Source organism: Coenobita brevimanus, chromosome 4, assembly GCF_032717465.1.
Source record: "Coenobita brevimanus isolate Jiangsu-jjx chromosome 4, ASM3271746v2, whole genome shotgun sequence".
In the NCBI taxonomy this organism is placed as follows: Eukaryota; Metazoa; Arthropoda; class Malacostraca; order Decapoda; family Coenobitidae; genus Coenobita; species Coenobita brevimanus.
Genome location: NC_136957.1, coordinates 38,649,359 through 38,675,826, shown reverse-complemented (window position 1 = coordinate 38,675,826; position 26,468 = coordinate 38,649,359). Strand labels below are relative to the sequence as shown.

The following is a 26,468-nucleotide window of genomic DNA, read 5'->3' as shown; positions in this document are numbered from 1 at the left end:
GCGATCTTCTCACCTACTTTTCAGACTCCTGGTCATCCTCCTTTCGGGACTTTGGCGAAAGCTTTACCATTGCACTTGACATCTCAAAGGTTTTCGATCGAGTCTGGCATAAATCTTTGATTTCCAAATTGCCCTCCTACGGTTTCTATCCTTCTATCTGTGCCTTCATCGCTAGCTTCCTTTCTGGTCGTTCTATAGCCGCTGTTGTAGATGGCCATCGTTCTTCTCCTAGATCTATCAACAGTGGTGTTCCTCAGGGCTCTGTCCTATCATCAACTCTCTTCCTTTTATTCATCAATGATCTTCTAAGCTGTACATCTAACCCTATCCACTCATACGCTGATGACTCCACCCTTCACCTTTCCATTCGGTTCCCGCAAGGCCCATCTCAGCAGTTACTTCAACAAGCAAGGGATGAGGCTATGGCACACCTAATGTCTGACTTGGCTCGTATCTCTGACTGGGGTAAAAATAATATGGTTGTTTTTAATGCATCTAGGACTCAGTTCTTACACCTATCAACCCGACAAAATCTTCCACAGGTATACCCACTAATGTTTAATAATATTCAGCTTAATCCTGCATCATCCTTGAACATGCTTGGGGTTTCATTTACTCGGGACTTATCTTGGAAAGATCATATTACATCTCTTGTAAAATCTGCTCCCAAGAGATTGGGTGTGCTAACCCGACTCCGCTCTTTCTTTACCCCTGCACAATTGTTGACTCTATACAGGGGTTTTATCCACCCCTGTGTGGAGTACAACTCTCATGTGTGGGGAGGCTCCCCACATACAGCTCTTCTCAATAGGGTGGAGTCCAAGGCTTTTCGTCTCATTAACTCTCCTCCTCTTACGACTCCCTTCAACCTCTGTCTCTTCGCCGCACTGTTGCATCTTTATCTCTTTTCTATCGCTACTTTAATGGTCACTGCTCCTCTGAACTGTCTACTTGCATTCCTCCACCTCTACGATGGGGATGGGCGCGGAGCACCCATCTGGCAGCAAACTCATCCCTTTTCTGTCCAACTCTCTAATGCAAGAGTTAACCATTACTCCCAATCTTTCATTTATGCAACAGGTCAACTCTGGAACTGTCTCCCTCTGTCTGTATTTCCTGCTGTCTATGATCTCCAGTCTTTCAAACGCAGTGTGTCCAGGCATCTCAAAATGATCGGATCTTGAATTTGGCTCTCTATTGTATTTTGTTTTTCTCTTGGAGGGAACTGTTACTGCGGGCTCATGGCCTTTGGTTCCTTCTTCCTCGCATTAAAAAAATAAAAAATAAATAAAAAATAAAAATTACTCCAGAGGCTTCCAGCAAGGGAAATCCTTCCATCTACTATCTCTGCATGCTCTCCCAGACACACCACACACATGATATCAGCCTTTTTATCTCAGTCTTCCTCTAATACCAGTACATCTCTTATGCACCCATTTATCACACACACTGCACAAGGCTGAGCTACTTCCCACACCCTTGCGGCAAACTGCACATGGCCACACTCCCTCTGCTCTGACAGTACTGCAACCAGCCCTAGATATAATCACCATTGTTTTATCTGTATTTACTCTCAAACATTTGTGCCCCATTCTGTCTCTCCATTTCATGAATCTCTCCTCCATCTTCTTTTCATTCTCTGCAATCAACACCAAGTCATCAGCATACAACTCCTGAAGTCAAATGAGAGAGCTTCATGCACCATGACAAACAATGAGGGGCTCCAGACTGACCCCTCATGCACACCAACATTCATGGAAAACATATTTTTCTATGGCACAGCCAGGAAGGGGCTGTGGCAAATGTAATCTGAAGAAACTTTGGCAGTGATATAATTTTAAAAAGCCATATTGAAAAATGTATTCCACCACAGCACTGCCAGTGAAGTAGAAAATATTATCATCATCATCACCATCCTGACCTTTTCTTCCATCAAAATATGGGGTGAGGTAGATGAACAAAGAAGATGAGAGTGAGTGCCAGAGAAGATGGTAAACAACAGTACTATATATGAACATTTCTCCATCTTCATACTCACCTGAAATTCCTGGCAAGCAATGTTGGCATAAAGGAACAGCCAAGAAGTGGCTCTGTCTATCGTGCAGGTGCCATCACGGTGCAGGCCTGACAGACCACTTAGGCTCCCACCGTACAAACTGGCTGATCCCTGTAAATGGCTTAAAATGAAAATGTTGTATAGCTAAATCAAAGAAATAAATATAAAAAACACACACACAAAGATGCACGCATGCATGCATGCACATGTGTACACACATGCCAGAGCGAACAGACGTACAGTATCTCAACTGCTCCCAGCCACTGCTGCAAACCTTAAGTAGTTTTCAGGAATTATATTTGTCCTGTCTCCTATGGTCTTGTTTGAAGTTTATAATACTGTAAGTTAATACAGACTACCAAAAATGTAAAGATTTATTGGCAGAGTGTATACATGAATGTTTGTAGTATTTTCGGTAAGAGCTGTTTTTGATACTGTAACCAATCTCAAACATGGCCGATAATGTAAACATTGAGGGAATTGAATTTCCAGGATTTGATAGTAATACTAATGTCATGGATCTGGTTAAAACACTGATCATGAAGATTGGTGAACTTGAAAAGAAAGTGGAGAATCTAGTGTTAAAGGACATGTCTGAAAATACCACGATTACTAAACAGAGTCTGATCCAGTCCAATGAGACGGTGAATGAGATCAGGAATCTGAAATGTGAAAATATCGGATTGAGGAGAAAACTAGAAGAGAGTAGTAATAAAATGGAGAAGGTGAGTAGTGTATTAGAAGAGCATAAGGCAAAGTGGGCACATGTAGAAGAACAGAAAGAAAGAAAGAAGTGGTCAGCTTAACGGACATCATCCAGGAAGAAAGGGAAATGAACAAGAAAAAAATGGAAGAAAATGTAGTGAAAATACTGAAGAAAAAAGAGAAAATAGTAAGAGAAACTGTAGAAAGGAACAGATGTGTGGTAAAATTTGGAAATGGGGGAGGAAGCAAAGGTTAGATCTGTGAGACTCGAGAGAGACACGAACCTGGTGAGAAGAATATTAGGCAAGATTGATCCTGAAGGAAACAAGTGGGAAAAAGAAATTGAGGAAGTAAGGAGGATAGGGCCTTATAATGGGAAACAAGACCAATGAGAGTCAAGTTGTCATCAGAAAGTGCAGTAAATGATATACTTAAAGTGACCTGGAAACTAAGCAAAGAGGCAGGGATGGAAAATATTATAATAAGAAAAGATTTGAATGAAGAAGAAAGAGAAGTTTTAAAATCACTGAAAGAACAAGTAAAGGAAAAAAATGATAAGAGGACAGAGGAAGAATGTAAAACTTTTTTTTGAGAGTGATGGATATGAAAGTAAGGAAGTGGGGGAAATAGAAGTGAAGGAAACTAAGGGGGATGGCTATGAAAGATCAGAAATTGAGGAAGTGGTACCGGCGGAGAGAAGGAGAGAAGAGGGTATAAAAAACATCAAAAATAATTTGAAGGTGATATATACCGGTACTAATGTTGATAGTTTAATATCGGCAAGGCTTGAAATTAATGATTTCTTGAGAGAACATGAACCTGATGTCATGTGCTTTGTAGAGACCAAGTTAAGAGAAGATATTGATGTTCACTTGGGAGATGGTAAATACAAACTGTGGAAAAGAGACAGAAAAGAAAAAACAGGAGAAGGAGTAATGATAGCAGTGAAGAACAACATAAATGTAGATACCGTGGAACTGGGAGAAGGCAGGGCCGAAGTGATAAATATGAAACTAGAAACTGGAAAGAATGGCATGAGAGATATGGCAATAGACAAGAGCATGGAATGATGACAAATACCAGGAGATGTTGTCAGATATGGCTAGTTATTTACAAAAAATAATTTAGAAAAGCAACAATATAACTTTGGTGGGTGACTTTAACTGTAAAGAAGTGAACTGGGAGGAATGGGACTCAGGAGGCAGCAAAGATTTGTGGGGCACTATATTATTAAATACAGTAATCCCTCTACTTTCCAGATGCTCACTTTCCAGACGCCCACTTTCCAGACATCCCCACTTACCAGACATAATCGTCCCGGGATACAATATTCCCCCCACAAAAAAAAACATCCCGCCCATAATCTGAACGTGGTGCGTGCGGCGCAGGACAGCTTTGTTGTGGTGCGTTATTCCTTCGACGTCTGCTAGAGCGCCCCTGCATCCTCCCCACTTTCCGCCTGTCTCTTGTCGTGAGTGAACGCTCGTCATCATGGCTGCCCATGTGCTCGCTTTTGTGGTGGTGCCTTACCTGCTGCAGGCACTCCTGCTGCTCTAGTGCCTCTCCTTCGTGTGTGTGATGATAGCCCCGCCGCCTGAGAAGAGGAAGAGAGTGGTTTTGACTCTGGAGAAGAAGCGGGAGATATTGGAGAAAGTAGATATGGGATGGTCTTCGTCACACATCCTCCGTGAGTTCAACCTGGCCCGATCTACTTTGTTTGATATTAAGAGATCCCGAGACAAGCTCATGCAGTACACGGCTGACTTCTCGTCGAAAAGCAAATGCAACGTGGAAAGGAAGATGATGTTTACTCCCAAGTTTGCTGAAGTCAACCGCTCCACGTTGATTTGGTATCGACAGCAACGTGCTGCTGGTGTGATGGTAAGTGGTACGGAGCTGAAGGCTGCTGCTGAGAAGTGGCTCCCAGACAGGTTTACAGCGAACATTACCGTCATCTTACACTTCTGGAGCTTGCGACCAGGGGCTTGTTTCTGTCTTTTAGCAATGTAAGTTGATATTGGCATGGTCTTGTAGGACGTTTCATCGATGTTGTAGATCTGGTCCTTGGTGTACATCCCTCTTCAATAATCGTTTTAAATATTACAGGATAGTCTCTCGTGGCCAGCTCATCAGCAGAGGCACGTTCACCAGACAATTTCACATAACGGAGTTCCTTGCGCTTGGGAAAACGGTCCAGCCATCCAACCGATGCCCTGAACGGTTTTTCCACTTTTAACCTTCGAGATGCAGCCTTGTAAAAGAGCTGGGCTTGGTTCCGAATAAATCTTCCATTGAGTGGAACACCTTCCTTTTCTTTCCGCATTATGAAAATGGCAAGATAGTGCTCCATTAATATCATAGCACAATTTCCCAACCGCGAACGGCCGTCTAGGTCAGAGGCACCGTACGTCTTCACTACAGCCTTTATGGCTTCACGGTTCTTCCACACAGTTCTCACTGTAGATTCAGCCAGTCCCAGGGTTCTCCCGATAGCCGTGTTTCCTTGACCTTCCTCCTTCATCTTAATTATCTTTAACTTGGTGGCGTGCGTCAGAAGTTGCTTTACTCTTGGGGTTGGAGCCATGGTGCAGCAAAGTACAGGCAGCACAAAAAACACCACACGTTGTACACGACAGGTTAGCTGTAGAGAGCGAATCCGCAGAGTGCACGAGCCGGGACTGTTATGGCACGCCTGCACCCTTGTACCCTAAGCTGCACAGTAGAATGCCCGGGAATTTCTACACATCAACATGACGACACGTGACACGCTCTGTGAGGGGTGGTCGCGCACTAGTAGAAAATGGCATTTTTGAGCCACTCCTTGCCTCTGCCTCGCGTTCTGTGCGGTAAACTCGTGCATTAAAGAGTTTTTGGTTATGATTTTTGGTCACTCGTGCACAAGGCGAATCGTGCACTGCGGTGACGGGCGCTGTGCGAGCCCACTGTACTTAATCGTACTCACATTTTCCATTTCCTCATCATCCAGCCTCACTGTACATTCAATGACTTAACTTCTCTCGAAGACCATACCTTTACTCTTAAAGATGAGTGGTGATGGGCTTGGGGGGAGGAAGGCGGGGTTTTTTGAGGCTGTAGGAGGTCCTATTGATCCCCTGGAGGAGGGCCTTCAGGATCCTGAGGAGGCCTCTCTGCCACAACCTCCCTCATAAATCCCTCATCTCACACACTGACACACTGTCATCTTCATCATCAAAGGGAAGTGCAATACAGTAATCCCTGTAAAAACCGGACGCCCAATTCCCGGACACCCCAATTTCCGGACATTTTGGGCCTGGGCCTTCGGAACCCCAAAATGGCAAAAAAATGAAAAAAACAAAACAAAAACAAAAAATTTTTTCCCACCCTCAATTTGAAATTGGCATGCAGTGCCGAACAACTGTGTCTACACAAGGCCCCTTCACCCCTTCCTTCCTCCTCCCTCCCCAGTTACCGTCTAACTAACATGGCGAGTAGATGCTCATCACAGTGGATGCTGCATGTGCTCGTTTTTGTAAATAAACAGTGAATAAACTGCAATACCTAACCACTAGACCACATGGGAATTTACAGTGTTGTGCAGTGTTAGGAAATTAGAAATTAGGATGCAAAGGATTAAGTGTGGAGTTCAAACTGGCGGTTGAAACTGGCGGTTGAAATTGGCATGGCGCAGTTAAGAACAGAATGTGCAGTATTAAATAATTATAACTCACAGTGCAAAGAATTGAGTGTAGCACAACACTGGATTACTGTGTGTGCTTCAAGAGCATTTTCACCACTGCCAGAGTCTTAGAGGAGGATGCCACAGACGTGCTGTAGGTACCCTGTACACTACTAAATATTTTCCATACTCACTTCTAATTCCTCATTCTCTGGTTCCTTTTCATTTAGTTCATGCTTTATGTCCATTATTGGTGTGAATAGGGTCTTAAATATGTGCTATGCATGTCCAGTAGGGAGTTATTTAGATGGCTTTTAAAGTTACGCTGGGTTAGGGTCCATAAGTACCAGTCCAGGAGGTAGGGGCCCATTATCTGGACAAAACCAATTCCCGGACATGCCTTTGGCTATATTACATCGGATATTGGAGGGATTACTGTATTGCAGTTTGACTGGCACACGTCACAAGTCACGAGGAAGGCATACTGAACTGGCACGGCAGTACTAGGGAAACGTTCCTCAGTGTTGGCCTTCTTCCCACTCGCGCGCAGGTAGTAGTACTGGCTACAGCACGTTAGTACTAGAGAAAAACTCCTCGGATTTGGCCCACTTTGCCCTGATCCGTACTAGCCCAGCAAATCTGTACTACAGTAATAAACTATATAATTTTTTTGCCAACAATACTGGACGAGATTAGTACTGGACAAAAGCGTACTGGACGTGAGGGTACTCTCTGGGATGGGAGATAGTGTGAGCAAGGAATATTCATACGCTTAAAAACTATACTGGATAAAAGTAGCTGACAATAAGACAACACATGCTTAGCTCAAAAGCCAGTATACTACAATAGGCATATACAGTACAAGTAGAGGATGTAGGCACACACAAGCATACACATACATGACAGACACACATGCATGCATGCACACATACATACCTAGACACGAATGCACACATATGCCCGTATGCACATTTATGCACACATACATGCATGTATGTATGCACACACATGCACACATGCATGCACACACACACAGTACCTCGGGGAGAGGAAGCGTAGCATCAGGGAGGGGTGCAGGGTCTAGGCCACTCAGCAGAATTATTTCATCCACTTCCGTCAACACCAGGTCCACAAAATCATTTGCATTGCCCAGGTCGTGTGGTGCACTGGATGGGTGGGATGTTATGCAAAATTTGTTAGATTATAAGGCAAAAACTTTGCTAATAATAATCTAACATACAATTTTTTTCTTTTTCACTTTTAAAAATGTACTTACCATATAAAAATTCAACTGGATTTATCATAAGATGTTTTGCTAAAAGCTTAAAATCTTAGTAACTAGTCACACAATAATTACGGTACTATTAGACAAAGGAATTAAAGGAACTCAGAAATATTCAAATAATGTAAAGTCCTAGATGAAGCTCTCACACTGATGAAAGTTTTATAAGTGAGAGAGGCATGTTGAGATATCATAGCCTACAGCTTGTTTTGTCGGCCATGCTACAAGAGAATATTCAAAAGGGAATAGGGCATCTGGGATGATGACAATAATGAAGCATCTAATTTCCTAACGGTGTCAAGAAGATGTCAAGATGTTATGTTGCTTTAGGATGTGGCTAAGCTTCCTGACCAACAGAAAACATCAGTTATATCAAGATCAACCCGAATTAGAAGATTTAGCTAGAGGAAGCATGGAACCATTTTGACTATGTGACTGATAAAAAATAAATCCAGACTTAACTGCAAGTAAATTTATTCAGAAGAGAAACTGTACACTGATAAACATGTCTTTTATTTACCTTATTGTGGTGAACATAGCTGAAGTGGTCAGGCAGTCCAGAGTGCTTCTGGCTTTATCGGACTTTTTCCGATATATAGGAATTTAGTCTGGTAGCTCATTGAGTCCGATAAAAGCAAATTCCGGTCTATTGAAGTCCCTTATATAGAGGTTTTACTGTATATATATATATAGTATGTATATATATTATATATAATATCTACAAGTATCTTTACCTATATCTATCTATCTATCTTTATATAAATATATACTGTATACAGTAGGACCTTGTAACTAGCGGTCTTAAGAGACTGGTGAAACCTTGCTAGTCGTGAAACCGCTAGTTTGGAGGCAAACTTTATATAGTGAAAAATAAAAATTGACGAACATTTAGAAAGTTCGACTGTTTTCCATTTTTGTCTACTTTTATTCATTAAATAGTCACATTATTATATACTCATTATAATTAATAGGACAAAGCAACAAAAAGTCACCATTAAATGCTCAGAATGCAGTTTATTGAAAGAAAAAGTTGGGAGTTGAGACTGTGCATGTTTACTGGGAGTAAGCACCACCACCACCATCACCACCCTCCTCTCCATCATCGCCACCCTCCTCTCCACCACTGCCACCCTCTCGAGCACCAGCCTTTCTCCGTATCTCCAGTAGTATCTCAACGTCACTTTCAAACCCTTCATAGTCATTAGGTTCAATGGGGCTGAGTGGTGCAACATCATCTGGTCCTTCATCTTTGTTGATTGTGTTGATAGCTTGTCTCACAGCTTCACGTTCCTCATTGTCTCTACGAAAATAGTGAGTAATGAGTGTCTGTTGACTGACTGGTATCTTTGTGTGAGCCATGAGGCTGGCGAAAATAGTGAACAATGGGGGTAGCCAGGTATAAAAAAAAAAGGGATAGGTCGCACTAGCATAGCGATAGGCAGGACAACAATGAATCGAAACACGCCATATGACTTGCTCGCTAGGTGCGGCTCACTCGCTAGACAAGACTCGCTCACTAGGAAAACGAGTTGAAATGTGCCTTGCAGTTCGCTCGCTAAATGACGATTGCCACGGAGTCGCTAGTTTCGAGGGGTTTGTCGCAAGTTATGAAGCTGAAAACAGTTTCTAGCCTGTCACTACGCTTGCAATCGCCAGTCAAAAAAACATTAATTGCAGGGCCCTACTGTACTGTATATATATCTGTATATAATATCTATATCCATCTATCTATCTATCTATCTACAAATTTAAGGATATGTACGATAAATATGGTTTAAGACAAGGGACAGTATGAGCCTGACTCATTCCTGTTAAGATACAATTAGGTAAGAACACACACACACACACACACACACACACACACACACACACACACACACACACACACACACACACTTTCTGAATATTTGTCGACCTATCTGTTTGTGCCTGTCTGTGTATTGCCACCCCCCCCTTTCTCTCTCTCTCTCTCTCTCTGGATCCTTTGTCTCATCCCCAGATTCCTTTTCCCTCATTCCCCTTTCTTTATAGCTATCTGCCCAGTCCCTACCTTCCTCCCTCCCTCTTTCCTTTCCTTCGTCTCTCTCCCCCTCTGTCACTCCCTCCTTACCTCACTCATCTTTTCTTTCTCCTATCCTGTGTCACAACTTTGTCTTACTTTTTTCATCTGTCACATGTCTTACCTTGTTTTCTCCATTACTCTCTCCGTATTTCTTTACTTGTACCAAATCCATTTCGTTCACTGCTTTCTTTCCCCAGTAATAACTGCACGCTCTTTTTCTCTCTCCTCTATCCATCTCTCCCTGTCACCCGAAATCTCTTCTTTCATTCTGCGCTTCCCACTGTCTTTCCCTTCCTCCCTCCCTCTCCCTTGTCTTCCATCTTAACATCCCCCTCCTCTTTCTTGCCCCCCAAATTAACCTATTTTCTTCCCACCCTTAATCTCTACTTTCTCTCCGCAAATTTCTTTAATTTTTCTTTTTCTCTCCCTCCCTATTTACTTGAATGTTACATTCATTCTACTCAGCCTCAATGCTTTTGTCTTATCCTGCTTAGTTCTTTCCCTGAGTCCTTGTCAGAATAACACACTTTCTTCCTCCTCCCTGTTACCTTGCCTCCTTTTCTAATTTTTCTCATTATCGTTCTCAGTATTCTGTTCCGTAGCTCCCTTTCTCACTTTCTCCTTTTGTTATCCTTATTTCTATGTTTGCTCCATTCCCATTTTCTCTCAGCTGTTTCCCCTTTTGTCTCTACTTCCCTGTCTCCCGGCCTTTCTATTCACATCTCTCTTTTCTCTTTCCCTTTCTCTCATTTCACCTCTCACTCTCTCTCTTTCTCACTCTGTCTCTTTTCTTAGCTCTCGTTGTTCTCTCCTTGCCTATTCCCTTCTTATTTTCTCCGTAACTGTCCTCTCACTTCTCATTTTTCCACTCGCTCTCTCTCTCCGCCTGTTGCTCCCTGTCTTTTAACTCTCTCTCTCTCTCAGTTTCGTAAATCTTTTCCTAACTTGGTTTATGATATATACTGTACTATTCCTTTATTAGCTGTTCGGACTACATGTAATTAGAGAGGTGCTTGAAGTACAGAAACCCCTATCTGGTTGTGAGCGAGAGTACGGAGGGTACCGGGTGGGGTTATGGGGTTGGAGAGAAAAGTGTGGGGGGGGATTGGGTGGGAGTGTGGGACTATGAGGAAGGGAGGAGGGGATACCTCTCCATCGAGCAGTGTTACAAACACCTTAGTCCATGGAAAAGGAAACGAACTTATTCCGACACCTGTACATAGAGTGATGTATAGGTAGGGGGTTTATTGGTATTCAGTGTGTGTTTTTTTTTTTCATGGTTTGCTTGGTGTTTAGCAGTACTTTGGATATTCCTATGTGTGCTTTGATGTCTGTGTCTGAATGACCAGAAAACATTGCCAAATTAAGCACAGATACTGTACAAATAAGTTAAGTATAGGTTGGAGGTGGATATAGGTAGGGTCTGAGTGTGGCAGGGGAATAGTGTTCATTATCCGGATGTTGCCACTATCTGGAGATGCCTTTGGCTCAATGATGTCTGGATTTTTAGGAATGTCTATTAGTTGCTTTTTGACATTTTAAAACTTTCCGTAGAGGTTAGACAGTGGATAAGTGTTATAGGGTTGGGGGTTAGGGGTCCCTAGGGAAGGCTTTTGCATAACCCGTCATTATGACAGTATACGTCAGGCCTTTGGCTCTATTATGACAGATAATTGGGAGTTTACTGTACTGGTGCAGATACAGAGCACATACAAAGATGCATTACCTCACATGTGAATGCCCAGGAAGATCTAAATACTGAAAACCATCTCATACGGGCTCTCGGTGGGTAAAAAATTCTGATACTGCCATCTTTCTCATCATCTTTGTAGGTAAACAGTGTGCTTAATCTACTGGTACAATTTCTGTCTGAAAAGTTGGGTAGAAAGTGGGGCTTGAGGGAATATTGGGTCAAGGCTTGGATAGGTGAAGTCCTAAGTTAACTTTCCTATTAGATGCAATTTTGCCTTACACACACGTTTTCTATGCCCCCAAAATTATATACGCAGAGGCTCTCCTATAACTCAGTGAAGTGACAGGAAAGAGAGGTAAATGTGTAGAGGGAATGAAGACTAATGGTTCAAGCATGAAAAATTGCTTATGCTATGAAGGCCTTGATGTCGGAGGGTTAAATGAAATGGCTGCAAAAGGACTGCATGGTGTGCTACTGCCTACACTAATGTGCGAGACTTTGTTATGGCATGAGTTTGTAATGTTGAAAGTGAGAGACGGGGAAATGGGACTGGTAAGAAATATGTGTGTTGTGTCATTTTAATAACAACATAGGTTTTTGAGAATGATGTGGTTTACAGTGAGACCTCACAATAATGTGCTAATCAAGGAAAAAGGCAGACATTACATCCAATGGTTCATTATATAAAATATCTGATAGGGACCTGCTATACTGGATCTAGGGTTGGTATATATGAAATATAATCTAGTAGGCACTCCACGAAACACAAGTTACGATGTCATTAATCAGTATTGTTAGCCTGTGTTTCTCCATATATTTATAAACAAGCAATACAGAACTAATGCTGCCCTCATAGTGAAAGAATGAGGAAATACTGGGCCAGGGTTTGGCATTAAACAAATACAGTAATCCCTCATTGATCCAGACATAATAGAGCCAAAGGCATGTCTGGGTAGTGGCAACATCCAGATATTGAACATTATTCCTCTACTATACCCAGACCCTACCTATACCCAACCTCCGACTACACCTAACCTATATGTACAGTACCTGTGCTTTCTGGCAGTGTTTTCCAGTCATTCGGGCATATCTAGACATCAAAACACACAAAGGAATATTCAAAGTAATGCTAAACACCAAGAAAACCATGAAGAAAAAAAACACTGAAAACAAAAAATCACCCAACTTATACACTACTGTATGTAGAGTACCCCTCCTAATTTTGGCACTGTTTTCAGGTCAATCTGCCATATTTAGACATCAAAACATACATAAGAATATCCAAAATAATGCTAAACACCAAGAAAACCATGATAAAAACACTGAAAACCAAAGAATACCTGACCTATACACTACTGTACGTACAGTACCCTTCCTAATTTTGGCTCTGTTTTCCGGTCATTCTGCCATATTGAGACACCAAAACACACATATGATTATCCATATTAATGCTAAACACCAAAGGAGCCATAAAAAAAAAAACACTGAAAACCAAAAAACACCCGACCTCTACACTATTGTACATATATTGTACAGTAGTACCCCTCCTAATTTTGGCTCTGTTTTCTGGTCATTCTGCCATATTGAGACATCAAAAGCCACATAGGATTATCTATGTTAATGCTAAACATCAAGAAAACAATGCAAAAACAACAAAAATCAAGAAAACAATGCAAAAACAACAAAAATCCACAAAAACCTGATGACAGTTGAAAATCTGTTGTCTGTAACAAGTTATTGCTCCCACGGCCAAATATGCCACTGGACATTGGTTATATTGGTATAAATGGTATACCATTATCTTTGCTGGTGTTTATACTGTAAGATAAGCTAATAAAAATACAGTACATAAAACTTTAAAGTAAACGTATTTAAAATGCAGCAAGAATACAGTGTTCAGGAGTAAATTTACCTTCATATAACTTCTCACCATTCTAATGCAAAATTCTGCCAGCACCTTCCAAGTGTTAAGCATATGTCTATATGCAGAATTGTTTGAGCTTTCTCGTGATCACTTCGGAATTTTGATACAACCAATGGTAGTTGAATAAATAGCAAAAAAAAATTTGAAAACTCACAAATCAGTGTTATCACCACAGAGGAGGGTAGGGACTGAGGGAGTGAGGGGGGAGCCGGGAAGGTATAGAGGAGGGACGGGAGGGGGGGAGAAGCGAGGTTGTGGGGAGGATTCTTCCCCTTCTGTCAACAGGCGGACGGGCACTCTTACCACACACTTACTCATGGCTTGAGGTCTGTTAGATGTCAAGTGGCTATGCGGAAACACAACTCACTGTGACTGGGGGAAATTCGATGTTCGGTGGAGAGGCAGATGGCTGCGTATTCATGGCTTGTAGTCTGTGTTTGATGGTGGTGGCGGTTGGGAAAGACTTAGCCTGTAAGCAGCGTGATATTGAACATTCGGTGGAGATGAGTACAGACATTTTGACACCACTTGCAGATTAGTCATATTACTTGGGTGCTGGAGGTTCGTTTGGAGTAATACGATGAGCGTGTGACTTTTACCATTCAGTACAAGGGTGGACAGACATTCTAGCTCTGGTTGTGGGTTATAAAGTACTTCCCGCTCACGGCTCGAGCCCAGCAGCCATGATACCGAATGTTTGAACGTGTCAGCTGGCCAGCCGAAGTTCTTGGGGACTTTTATGTCCAGATAATAGCAAGTAAATTCAGATGACGGTTTATCAGAGCCATGGTCCAGCATCTGGATAATGAACACGTCCGGATACTGAGCATCCGGATAAATGAGGGACCACTGTATGTCCGGTAGGTCACAGGATGTGCTCCTTGTGCCAGACCTTGGTTCAGTATTTAACAAACATTGCCCAGCAGGAGTCAAGAGGTCCATTATGGGCCCATTAATAAGAGAGTTTACTGTAATTACAAATCTACTAATCAGTGGCTAGAAGAGTGCGCTTACATGTTATGAGCATGTAAATTTCAAAAGGCTACATGAAAAGTAAATAGATCAGTGACCCATCTCACAAGGCACTCAGTTGATAGTTCTCTCAATTTATTGGTTTCTTTTCCTACACCTGGGTCCTCCCACCCCATTTTTAGTGACAAATAGTGTTATGATGATGATGATGATGATGATGATGATGATGATGATGAGGAGGATGGCAATGACATATGTACACAACACGGACAGGGTTTATTGATAATGAGGTGAACAGTGCATACCAGCTTAGGTATAAATCACTGTCATGGCAATTTCTAATACAATGCTCTCCAAGGGATCCTTTAACTGTGAGTGTCTTTTCTCAATGTTGTACTATTCCTCTTTCTTACACCATACCACAAATGATTTCTTATACTGTTCTCAACTGTGCCGTTGAAGATTTTAGGTACTTGTTCTCACTGTGTGAATATCCATTATGTTAAGAACCTCATTATCATTCCTTCAAATACCCTACCTCATCACAATTCTTTATTACAGTATACCAAAGAAGCCTCTTTCCACTCCTTCATTACTCACATTTTTTCAGGTGTGATGATGTCTGAAATAGATATGTTCTTCAGGATTTCATTTATTCCATTCTCCAAGGCTGAAGTCAGAATGGGGTTGATGGCATCCCAGATTGCATTGAACATGGGTGGTGCTGGAAAATAATATACAACATCAGTACATCTCCCACACTCTACCAGTGCAATATAACCCTCAGTGCCTTCCCCTAACACAGACATCCAGTTCTATCATTTCTGGGGACTTTGATACTCTACACACTGCCTGGTAGGAAAACAACTACAACAACCACCAAGGCCTTGAAACTGCATCACAGCTCAACAACATATACATTTTCTGTCACTTCACAGTATACCTACCTCTCACACCAAGCACTCCACTCCTTCTCCTCCTCACACAAAACATTCTGTTCACTCACACTTTCATATACCCCCCCCCCAGTGGTTCACACTCAAACTCTTTTCAGGTCACCCCCATATCATCATCACCACTTGAATACAATCCAAACATGAGCGAATATACATCGTTTACACACTCTAACAGAAAGCAGACAGGACAAAATTCCCATAAGATACAGGACAATGCATCAGCACATTAAATAACACACTCGTGACCAACCATGACAGACTATCTATCTATCTATCTATTGCCAGACGCCATAATCCCATAGTGGGTGGCTACAAACAAATCGCCTCCAAGTTCCCAGGTCCCCTGCCATTTCATTGCCCTGCTCCCAGCTCACACCCCCATCTCTCATATACCTCTCCACTCCATCCCTCCATCTCATCCTTGGCCTCCCCCTCTCCCGCTCCACCTCACTCACATACAATCTCCTCATCAGTCTCTCTTCATCCTCTCAATATGGCCAAACCACCTCAATGTGTTTTTCCTAATGCTTCCTATTACATCCACATCCACACCACAATGCCCCTTCACTTCCTTATTTGTCAGTCTCTCTCTCCATGTGACTCCACATGCTCCTCTCAAATAACTCATTTTCACTGCTCTCACCCTTGATTTGTGTCCCGCCAACAAGGTCCAATCTTCACTTCCATACGTTAGAGTTGGTATCACAATACTGTCATGTAGTAGTTTTTTCACTTCCATGCTCACTTCCCCGTTTCTTATAACTGCTTTCAACGAACCAGCAACCTTTCTTCCCTGTTGTACCCTTTCATGCACTTCACCCACTAAATTTCCATCCTTATTCATCACACTACCCAATTACTTAAATGCACTCACATTTTCCATCTCCTCCTCCCTCAACCTCACTGTAAATTCACTGACTTCACTTCTCTCGAAGACCATAACTTTACTCCTCCCTATATTCACCTTCAGATTCCGTTTCTTACACACTCCCAAACTCATCCACCAAGACTTGCAGCTCCCTTTCATCTTGAACTGTTAACTATGACAGACATACTGTGATATTTAACAACAGCAAAATTTAATGCATGAAAACACTGTATTCCATGGGTAAACAGAAAAAATTACAACCTAAATTATAAATTTATCTGATGATAAGCAAGAAGTGGAAGGAGAATATAAGAGAGTATGGAACAGTGGGTGCAAGGATTGTATGGGTGAGGATGAAAACAGGTATACATGTGTGGGAAATTGTATGTGTGTATGCTCTTGAGTGTGTGAAAGAGTTCTGTTATTTAGGAGACATGTTATGTGCTGCAGGAGGAGCCAGAGATAGCTCTGTGGCTAGAGTGAGGAGTGGTTGGAAGAAATTCAAAGAGCTGTGGCCCCTCCTGACATTGTGAGGGTTCTTCCTCCATGCTACGGGATCTTTGTATGTAGCATGTGTTAGAAGTGTAATGCTGTATGGCAGTATGACTTAGGCAGTAAAGGAAGAGGATATTCGCAGGCTCAAATGTACAGAAATGACAATGAATAGGTGGATGTGCAGTGCGTCCCTGAGTGTGAGGCCTGGGGGGGCTAGGTTTAAGACGGAAGAGTTGAGGGCTAGGATGGGACTGTAGTGTATTGGTGTTGCGATGAAGAGAGGTAGATTGAGATGGTTTGGGCATGTGGAGAGGATGGGGGATGACAACTGGGTGCAGAAAGTGAGAAGTGTTAATGTTAGGGGTAGGGCTGTGAGAGGCAGACTGAAAAAGACCTGGGACGAGGTCATTGAGTGCGACCTCAAGGATGAGGGGCTGAACAGGGAAGCTGCCAAAGACTAAGCAGCATGGAGAGCCACCATTAGGTGACCAATGCCGATCCATGCAAGCACGTTGGAGCCTTTAAAAACAAACGAAGGAACGAAGAGCAAATGCCACAATATGTCACTTTAAATCTATGCTATGTCACTACTTTATGTTTGTATTACCTATGAATAGTAGAATAGGTCTTTAAAGGCATATCAACAAGCAAGTTAATGTCATTTAATGTTTTTAAGGGGGTAAATGGAGGCAGAGACAAGATTACATGGTTCAAGATATGCGAATCCCATGTATGCGGATGGCAAGGTAACACATTAGCCATTGGGGTGGGGGGGGCCACTGTACTTGATTACACATTTTAATCCTTGCTGCCAAATATCACACCCTGAAAATCTGCTGGAGGTGACAAGATAAAAAGTTCACATATATATTTAAAAAGAAGAAGAAAAAAAAAAAAGGCCAGCAGAGTATGAGATAAGATCAATATGAAATACTCCATCAAATGTACTTGTAATTTACTTAAAAATAGATCCAAACAATCCACAAATCTAATCAAAATCCATAAACACTCAACTTGGATCAGCTTAAAATCCCAACATCCAGTTCACCTAAATCAGTCCATGCAGTCAAAAAAAATGTACTCACCAACTTCATTGATCGCACTGTTGATAAGATCCGACATATCGCCACACCCAAGAATACACTCCAACACAAGCTGGTCGAAAACAAGTGATGATTCCCAGATAAGCAAATGATTGATATTTTTTTTCAAAAAATGTATATTATGTTTAGGAAAATAAAATTAGTAACACCTCAAAATGTCATCATGTAAAGTAAATTACAATCTGCTAAAAGCCTACACACTGCTGGAAAAACTATTACTGTTCTTCACTTCAATTTTACAGTGATATAAACAATACAGCCCTGGCACTGAGAGGGCTCTCCCTCCATGCTATGGGATCTTTGACTGCGCATGTGTTTGCAATGTAACGCTGTATGGTGGTGAAACTTGGGCAGTAAAGGAAGAAGGTATTCACAGGCTTAAACATACAGAAATGACAATGATTAGGCAGATGTGCAGTGTGTTCTTGAATGTGAGGCCTGGGGGGGCTAGGTTTACGATGGATGAGTTCAGAGGGAGGGTGGGAGTGGAGTATATTGATGTTGTGATGAGGAGAGGTAGACTGAGATGATCTGGGCATGTGGTGGGAATGGGGGAAGGACACTGGGTGCAGAAAGTGAGATGTGTCAACACTAGAGGCAGGACTGTGAGAATCTATCTATCTATTGCCAGACACTTTAATCCCATAAGAGGTGGCCACAAACAAATTGCCTGCATGTCACCCAGTCCCCTGCCATTTTACTGCCATCCCCCCCAGCTCACACACACCCTCTCTCATATACTTCACCACTCCATCCCTCTGCCTCATCCTTGGCCTCCCTCTCCCTCTCTCCCCCTCCACCTCACTCACCCTCTCTCATATACTTCTCCTCTCAATCCCTCCGCCTCATCCTTGGCCTCCCTCTCCCTCTCCCCCCGTCCACCTCACTCACATACACTCTCCTCGTTAGTATCTTGCTCTCCATCCTCTCCACATGGCCAAACCACCTCAATGTATTTCTCTTAATGCTTCCTATCACACCCACATCACACCACAATGCTCCTTCACTTCCTCATTTGTCAGTCTGTCTCTTCATGTGACTCCACATGCTCCTCTCAAATAACTCATTTCCATTGCTCTCACTCTTAACTTGTGTCCCTCCAACAATGTCCAAGCTTCACTTCCATATGTTAGAGTTGGTATCACAATACTGTCATGCAGTAACTTTTTCACTTCCATGCTTGTTTTGTATCATTGCTTTCAACGAACCAGAGACCATTCTTCCTTGTTGTACCCTTTCAAGCACTTCACTCTCTAAACTTCCATCCTTACTCATCACACTGTCCAAGTACTTAAACACACTCACATTTTCCAATTCCTCCTCATCCAACCATGCTGGACATTCTCTGACGTCACCTCTCTCGAAGACCATAACTTTACTCTTCCCTACATTCACTTTTAAATTCCATTTCTTACTCTCCCAAACTCATCCACCAAGCCTTGCAGCTCTCCTTCGTCTTCACTTAACAACACAGTATCCTCTGCAAGTACAGTACAGGGAGTTTCCAAACACTGCCCTCTCTCATTAGGGCTGCTCCAACATCCACTGCCCTACCTTGTATCTCTTTTATAACCCCATCCAAATACAGATTGAACAACAATGGAGACATGACACATCCTTGTTTCAATCCAACCTTCAAAAAGAAAAATTCACTCAGTTCACTATCCACATGCACTGCAGCCCTACTGTAGCACCCTCATACATACTCTTCACGGGCATTCAACAACTTCCCATCTACTCCATATATTCTTAATACTTTCCACAATCCTTGTCTATCCATCCTGTCATATGCTTTCTCCAAATCCATGAAAGCTGCATACAATTGTCTCTGTATCATTTCTGAACTCCTCCATAATACTCTCATAACTGTACTTGCCATTTCACTAATCTTCCTTAAAAGTGAACCCACCTCAACTTACAGTTCATTTATTGCTGTGTCTTTTTTGTTTAATTCCTTTACTAATGTTCCATTTTCTTCTTTCTGCATGCAAAATTGCTTCTTAATTTCATCTATTTCACTTTGAAAAGTTTTCTCCAATTTGTTCACTTTCTCTACTAGTTTATTATATGTTTCCATTTCAACCAGTTCTTGGCAGAAATCATCCTGTTTTCTACCTTTATCCCCTTTATTAACTCTTTCCATGTTCACATTACTAAAGATGGTGCTCACCTTGTGGTATTCACTTTGAAAGGCCACTTCTACTTATAAGCATGCATTTCCCTACTACCTGCCTGGTGACATACGGCACTCATCTGATGATGCGTTGATCAGTGGATTCTTGCACTGATTGGATGTATTCTGCTATTTGGACAACACTCTGGCAGATACTTGCTCTACTATATTAGAACATCATTTAGTTTAACCTAGTACAGAGCTTGACTCACATAAAGATACTTCTTAGGTGTGGCTAAGGATGGCCAGCATGGAGTGAGGAAATGGATGTGTTGTCTCAAACACTGTGTGTGTGTGTTTACCTATTTGCAGTACACAGGAATTGAGTGATGCTCGTGTTGTCCTGTCTCCATATCCACATTTACCTAGTCTACCTTTACATACATGAATGTTTTTCTCCTGCACCACCTTTTCGTCTAAGTCGTTCCAAATACTTATGTATTTACCCAATATACATAATTGTGATACACACAAAATATGCTAAGCTCGTGATTTCCCATCGCTGTATCTCACCAAGTCAAATTTAGCTTTAAACTGGTTTAAGTTTTTAGACTGGATGATCTCTTTGTCCAGGCTGTTCCATAAGTCTATACCTCTGTAAGGAAAGCTATATTTCTTGATGTCCTTCAAGCAGCTTGACTTTTTCAATTTCATTCCATGTCCTCTTGTTGCTCTCTTATCCCATAAAAACAGAACTTCTCGGTCAATTTTATCTACTCCCACCATGGTCCTGAACACTGCAATCATGTCTCCCCTCTTTCTCATTTCCTCTAAGCAAGGCAAATCCAGCTTTTCCAGCCTCTCTCTGTATGACAGATCTGCCAGATTGGGGACCATCTTCGTTGCTGTTCTTTGTATTCTCTCATTCTTGTTTATATCTTTCTTTTTGTGTGGGGACCACGCTACTGCTGCATCTTCTAACCTGGGGCGGATCATGGCCACTATCAATTTTATCATCATCTCCTCATCCATATAATGAAATGCTACTCTTATGTTAGTCAAGAGTTTATAAGTCTCTCTAACTATCTTGTTAATGTGCTTTTCAGGTGACAAACTATCTTGGACCAGCACTCCCAAATCTTTCTCTTCTTTCATTTTTGTGATTAATTCATTACCCAACAAAAAGTTCAGTGATGGCCTCCTGGTACTTTTACCCATTTCCAATATTTTACATTTCTTTACATTAAATTTCATTTCCCACGTGCGGCTCCAATCATGTATCCTATCCAGATCCTCCTGCAGCATTTTACAATCCTCCTCAACCTCTACCTTCCTCAAGACCTTTACATCATCAGCAAACAGACTTGCAAAACTGTTCACTCCATCTACCATATCATTTACGTAAATCAGGAACATTACTGGCGCCAACACCGAGCCTTGAGGGACTCCACTTGTTACTTCACTCCATCCAGATATCCTATCCTTTATCACTGTCCTCATTTGTCTGTCTCTCAAAAAGTCTCTCATCCATTCCAGGAGTTTCCCCTTCAGTCCTCCTATATATTCTAGTTTCCACATTAGTCTCTTATGAGGTACCTTGTCAAAGGCCTTCTCTAAGTCTAAGTACACACAATCCACCCAACCATCTCCCTCCTGTACATCGTCAATTGCTCTTGAGTAAAAACTCAACAAGTTAGAAACACATGACCTTCCACTTCTGAATCCAAACTGACATTCAGCCAAAATATTCATCTCTTCTAGATATTTTATCCATCTGTCTTTCAGGGTTCTCTCGCACAATTTTGCGACCATGCTGGTTAGAGACACTGTATAATTCAGGGGTTCTTCTCTGTTTCCTCCCTTATAAATTAGTACCACATTTGCCCTCTTCCATTCTTGTGGCACTTTCCCCTCTTCCAGAGAGCACATGATTAAACTGTGAATTTTTTCCGCCAGTTGTTCTCTGCATTCCTTCAGTACCCAATTAGAGATTCCATCAGGTCCTGGGGCTTTCCTTACATCTAGGGTTTCCAGTAATTTATACACTTCCTGTACCTCCACTTTTATACCTTTTAGCACCAGTACATTTCTAATCACTCCCTCCCCTTCTACAAACTCTTTTTCATTAGTGAAAACCGATTGGAAACATTTGTTCATTATTTCAGCTTGCATTGCTGCATCTTTATAGACCTCTCTTTTTACTTCAATTTGGTGATTCCTTCCTTTTGTTTCAGTTAGCCATTAACAAATCTATAAAACAGCTTGGGTTCATCCTTGCATTTGTCTATTATACCTTTTTCAAAATTCCTTTCTTCTTGTCTACATATTCTTGTGTATTCATTTCTAGTTCTTTTATATTCTTCCTTTGTTCTGTTGTTACCTCTCTTTCTCCAGTTATTCCATGCCTTATCTCTCTCATTTTTTGCTATCATACACCTTCTATTAAACCACTCCTTTTTCCTGTTTTCTTTCCCTCTTATTCTTGGTACAAATTTTTCCACTCCCAAATTACAGAGGTCTAGAAAGATATCCCACTTCCTTTGTATCTCTCTTGTTTCTCTGAATTTTCTCCAGTCCGCATTTTCAAAAAATTTTCTCAATCCTGTGAAATTTGCTTTCCCAAAATTGTATCTTCCCTGTCTATGAAGCTCGTCTCTTGGCTCAACTTTCCCTATTATCATCTGGAACACAATGACCATATGATCACTTTTTCCTATAGGACAGAAATACAGTAATCCCTTCAATATCCGACGTAATAGAGCCATACGCAGGTCTGGCTAGTGGTCCTGTCCGGATAGTGGGCACCAGCTTATATAAGGACTTGTACTTATGAACCCTAACTCAGAGAAACACCTATACTTGTACAACTCCCTCTGGACATGCATAGCACCTATTTAAGACCCAAATCACACCAATAAGGCACATAAAAGACTGAAATAAATGCAAAAGAAGCATAAAATGAGGTATTTGAGGTAGGTTCATACAATATTCAACATTCTGGGTACTTACAAGTCCCTGGCTCCTGGACTGGTAGTTATGGACCCTAACCTAGCCTAACTCAGAAAAACACCTTCCTACTGCACATGCATAGCACCTAAGACACAGCATATTCACACCAATAAGGGACATAAAAAAATGAAATGAGGTGTTTGAAGTAAGTATAGTATGGAAAATACAGTAAAGTACAGTATAAAACATTCTGCCTACTTACAGCAAGTCCATGGCCATCTCGGTGAAAAACCGCCTCCTCTCAGACTCTGACAGTAAGAAGGATTTCCTGAAGCACTTGCAGTACACTGTTCATGAAGTCTTGCACTGAACTTAGTCATTCGCACTCAGAAGTCCATTCTCTTCACAGTGCGCACTCTTGTCTAACTTATGCTCCATTGTAACTTACTAAGTGTTGTACTCTGCACTTTAACTTTTCCCACTCTTCTAACCATTTTCTAAAGCAAAAACACACAAGTCTATTTACATTAAATTTAGTTCAAAAATCACCTTTTCACTCACAACTGTAAATCCTTAACAAAACGTTGTTTTTTTCACTGCACAACACTGTAAATTCCCTTGTGGTCTAGTGGAGAAGTTCTTGGGGTCTATTCACTGTCAGAGTCTGAGAGTATCACTAGCAGGTGACCTAGGGATGCGTCGCTGGGTCGTGGTGATGGCGTACCCACTGCAGATGACTCTGAAGATAGACGCAAACTCACGTCGAGCGGTGACTCCACAGTGGCTGATGTGCTGGGCTGTGGCTCGGAGCATGAGGGCCTGTCTTGGGGAGGCAACGGAGTGGAGCCAGGGCTGGGCACAGCGGGGGTCATGGGCCTGAAAAAACTGTCAATCGTTGATTGATGCAAGGAACGACGATTCTGACGACTGATGATGCGCTGCCTGAAAGCCAGCACTTCCTCCACAAGTCCCAAGGACCCCATCTCCCTGTCGTAGTCCGGGTGTTCCAGGTAGTCCAGAACGAACTCTAGGTGTTCCCGGAGTGCTCTCAGCTTGGGGATGGCTGGAGTTGTGTCATGCTGAGAGGAGTCCGCATCATCGTCGCCGTCCTCGTTGGAATCTTCAAGCTGGGTACTGACACCTGCAACTGAAGATGCGATCTCGATATCAGACAAGGTCTGATACCCAGGATCGCCCTCGTTGTCATCCAACCACTCACGCACATCGTCCACATCAACATCGTCACCATGCGTACGTAGACGTGCATGGAAGTCATCCACGTCAAAACCTAGGAAATCGTACTCCACATCCGTTCCGAGAAGCAGACGAGACCAAACATGTTCTAGAGTCTTGACAGGGACTTCCTTCCTTGCACTGGCCCAGTTGTAGATTGCAGACTTGATGTTGTAGCGGCGAAGGTTTTCCAAAGTCCACTGGCCTCGCGTGTCCCGTCCCTCCCTGCGCTCGTCCTCATCCTCGAGAATAACCATCACCTCGTCCAGGAACTTCCTTCGGTATAGGCGCTTTGTTGCCACGATCACTCCTTGGTCCATTGGTTGGATGAGAGCAGTTGTATTAGGTGGCAGAAACATGCACCTAATCCGGCCATTCTTAGCCACCAAGTCCTTGTTGCACGGGTGGGCAGATGCATTGTCAAGGAGAAGGAGGGCCTTTACCTGGTCGCGTGGGATTCCCAGTGTCTCCGTCTGGTAATGTATGACCTCCTTGACGAAGTGGCGGTGGAACCAGTCTTTGAAGATCTGGGCTGTAAACCACGTCTTCAAAGAATGGTACCAGACAACAGGAAGGACATCCATCACCCCATGAAGACACTGAGGCTGCTTTGCACAGCCAACAATACCGGCCTTAAGCCAGTGCATGCCGTTAGCATTGGAACAAGACAAAGCAGATATCCGTTCCTTGGAGAGCTTGCGGCCAGGTACACACTTCGTCTCCTCGGCTAGAGTGTTCGTTGGCAAAGAGCGATATAATAAAACAGTTTCGTCACCATTGTAGACTTGACCGAGAGTGAGGCCCTCCCTGTCGATCAAGCCCTTCACCTTGTGCCGAAACTCGTCAACTCCATCCTCGTTAGCATCCAAAGCTTCGCCATGAGCTTTACGGTCGGTAAGGCCATGCCGTAACTTGGATGCAAAGAGAACGGGCGGGAAATTTTTTTTTTTTTTTTTTCGAATTTTTTGCTGTTTTCGGACCATTTTAGGAATATTGGATCCCGGGACGATTATGTCCGATTAGTGGGGATGTTTGGATATTGGGCGTTCGGATATTAGAGGGATTACTATTTCAATGATTCTATTACATCGGGTTCTTTGGTAAACAGTAAATCTAACCTTGCTGGTGTGTCCTCACCTCGGAACCGTGTCTCTTCTCTGACCCATTGCGTCATCACATTATTCATTATTATATTTAATAACATAGTGCCCCATGAATCCTCGCCGCCTCCTGAGTACCATTCCTCCCAGTTCACCTCTTTACAGTTAAAGTCACCCACTAAAATTATATTATTGCTTTTCTCAATTATTTTTTGCAAATAGCTAGCCATATCTGACAACATCTCATGGTATTCGTCATCCTTCCATGCTCTCGTCTTTGGGGGAACATACACTACCGCCATATATCTCTTAACATTTTCTCCAGTTTCTAATTTCATATATATCACTTCGGCCCAGCCTTCTCCCATTTCCACAGTATCTACATTTATGTTGTTCTTCACTGCTCTCATCACTCCTCCTCCCTTTTTTTCTCTTCTGTCTTTTCTCCACAGTTTGTATTTACCATCTCCCAAATGAACATCAATATCTTCTCTTAATTTGGTCTCTACAAAGCACATGACATCAGGTTCATGTTCTCTCAAGAAATCGTTAATTTCGATCCTTGTCGATATGAAACCATCAACATTAGTATATATCACCTTCAAATTATTTTTGATGTTTTTTATACCCTCTTCTCTCCTACTCTCTATCCGTACCACTTCCTCAACTTCTGATCTTTCACAACCATCCCCCTTAGTTTCCTTCACTTCTATTTCCTTAAATACCACTTCCTTACTTTCATATCCAATACTCTCCAAAAAAAAGTATTACATTCTTCCTCTGTCCTCTTATCATTTTTTCCCTTTACTTCTTCCTTTAATGATTTTAAAGCTTCTCTTTCTTCTTCATTCAGATCTTTTCTTATTATAATATTTTCCATCCCCGCCTCTTTGCTTAATTTCCAAGTCACTTTAAGTATCTCATTTATTACACTTTCTGATGTAAACTTGACTCTCATTGGTCTTGTTTCCCCTTTCTTGTAAGGCCCTATCCTCCTTACTTCCTCAATTTCTTTTACCCACTTGTCTCCTTTGGGGTCAATCTTGCCTAATATTTCTCTCATCAAGTTCATGTCTCTCTCGAGTCTTACGAACCTAACCTTTTCTTCCTCTTCCCTGTTTCCAGACATTACTATACATCTGTTCCTTTCTACAGTTTCTCTCACTATTTTCTCTTTTTTCTTGTGTGTGTGTGTGTGTGTGTGTGTGTGTGTGTGTGTGTGTGTGTGTGTGTGTGTGTGTGTGTGTGTGTGTGTGTGTGTGTGTGTGTGTGTGTGTGTGTGTGTGTGTGTGTGTGTGT

At 42.2% G+C, this 26,468-nt stretch overlaps 1 protein-coding gene across 1 annotated transcript in view; it reads right to left on the bottom strand.

Annotated features, from left to right (window-relative positions):
- LOC145396792 (uncharacterized) overlaps positions 1-26,468 on the bottom strand; it is a 60,413-nt gene that overhangs the window by 16,084 nt on the left and 17,861 nt on the right. The window contains exons 5-8 of the mRNA XM_080270084.1: positions 17,757-17,826; positions 14,953-15,076; positions 7,459-7,585; positions 2,039-2,167 (exon numbers count right to left, since the gene is read on the bottom strand). Coding sequence (XP_080126210.1) covers positions 2,039-2,167; positions 7,459-7,585; positions 14,953-15,076; positions 17,757-17,826 — 450 coding nt within the window. The remainder of the gene's footprint in view (positions 1-2,038; positions 2,168-7,458; positions 7,586-14,952; positions 15,077-17,756; positions 17,827-26,468) is intronic.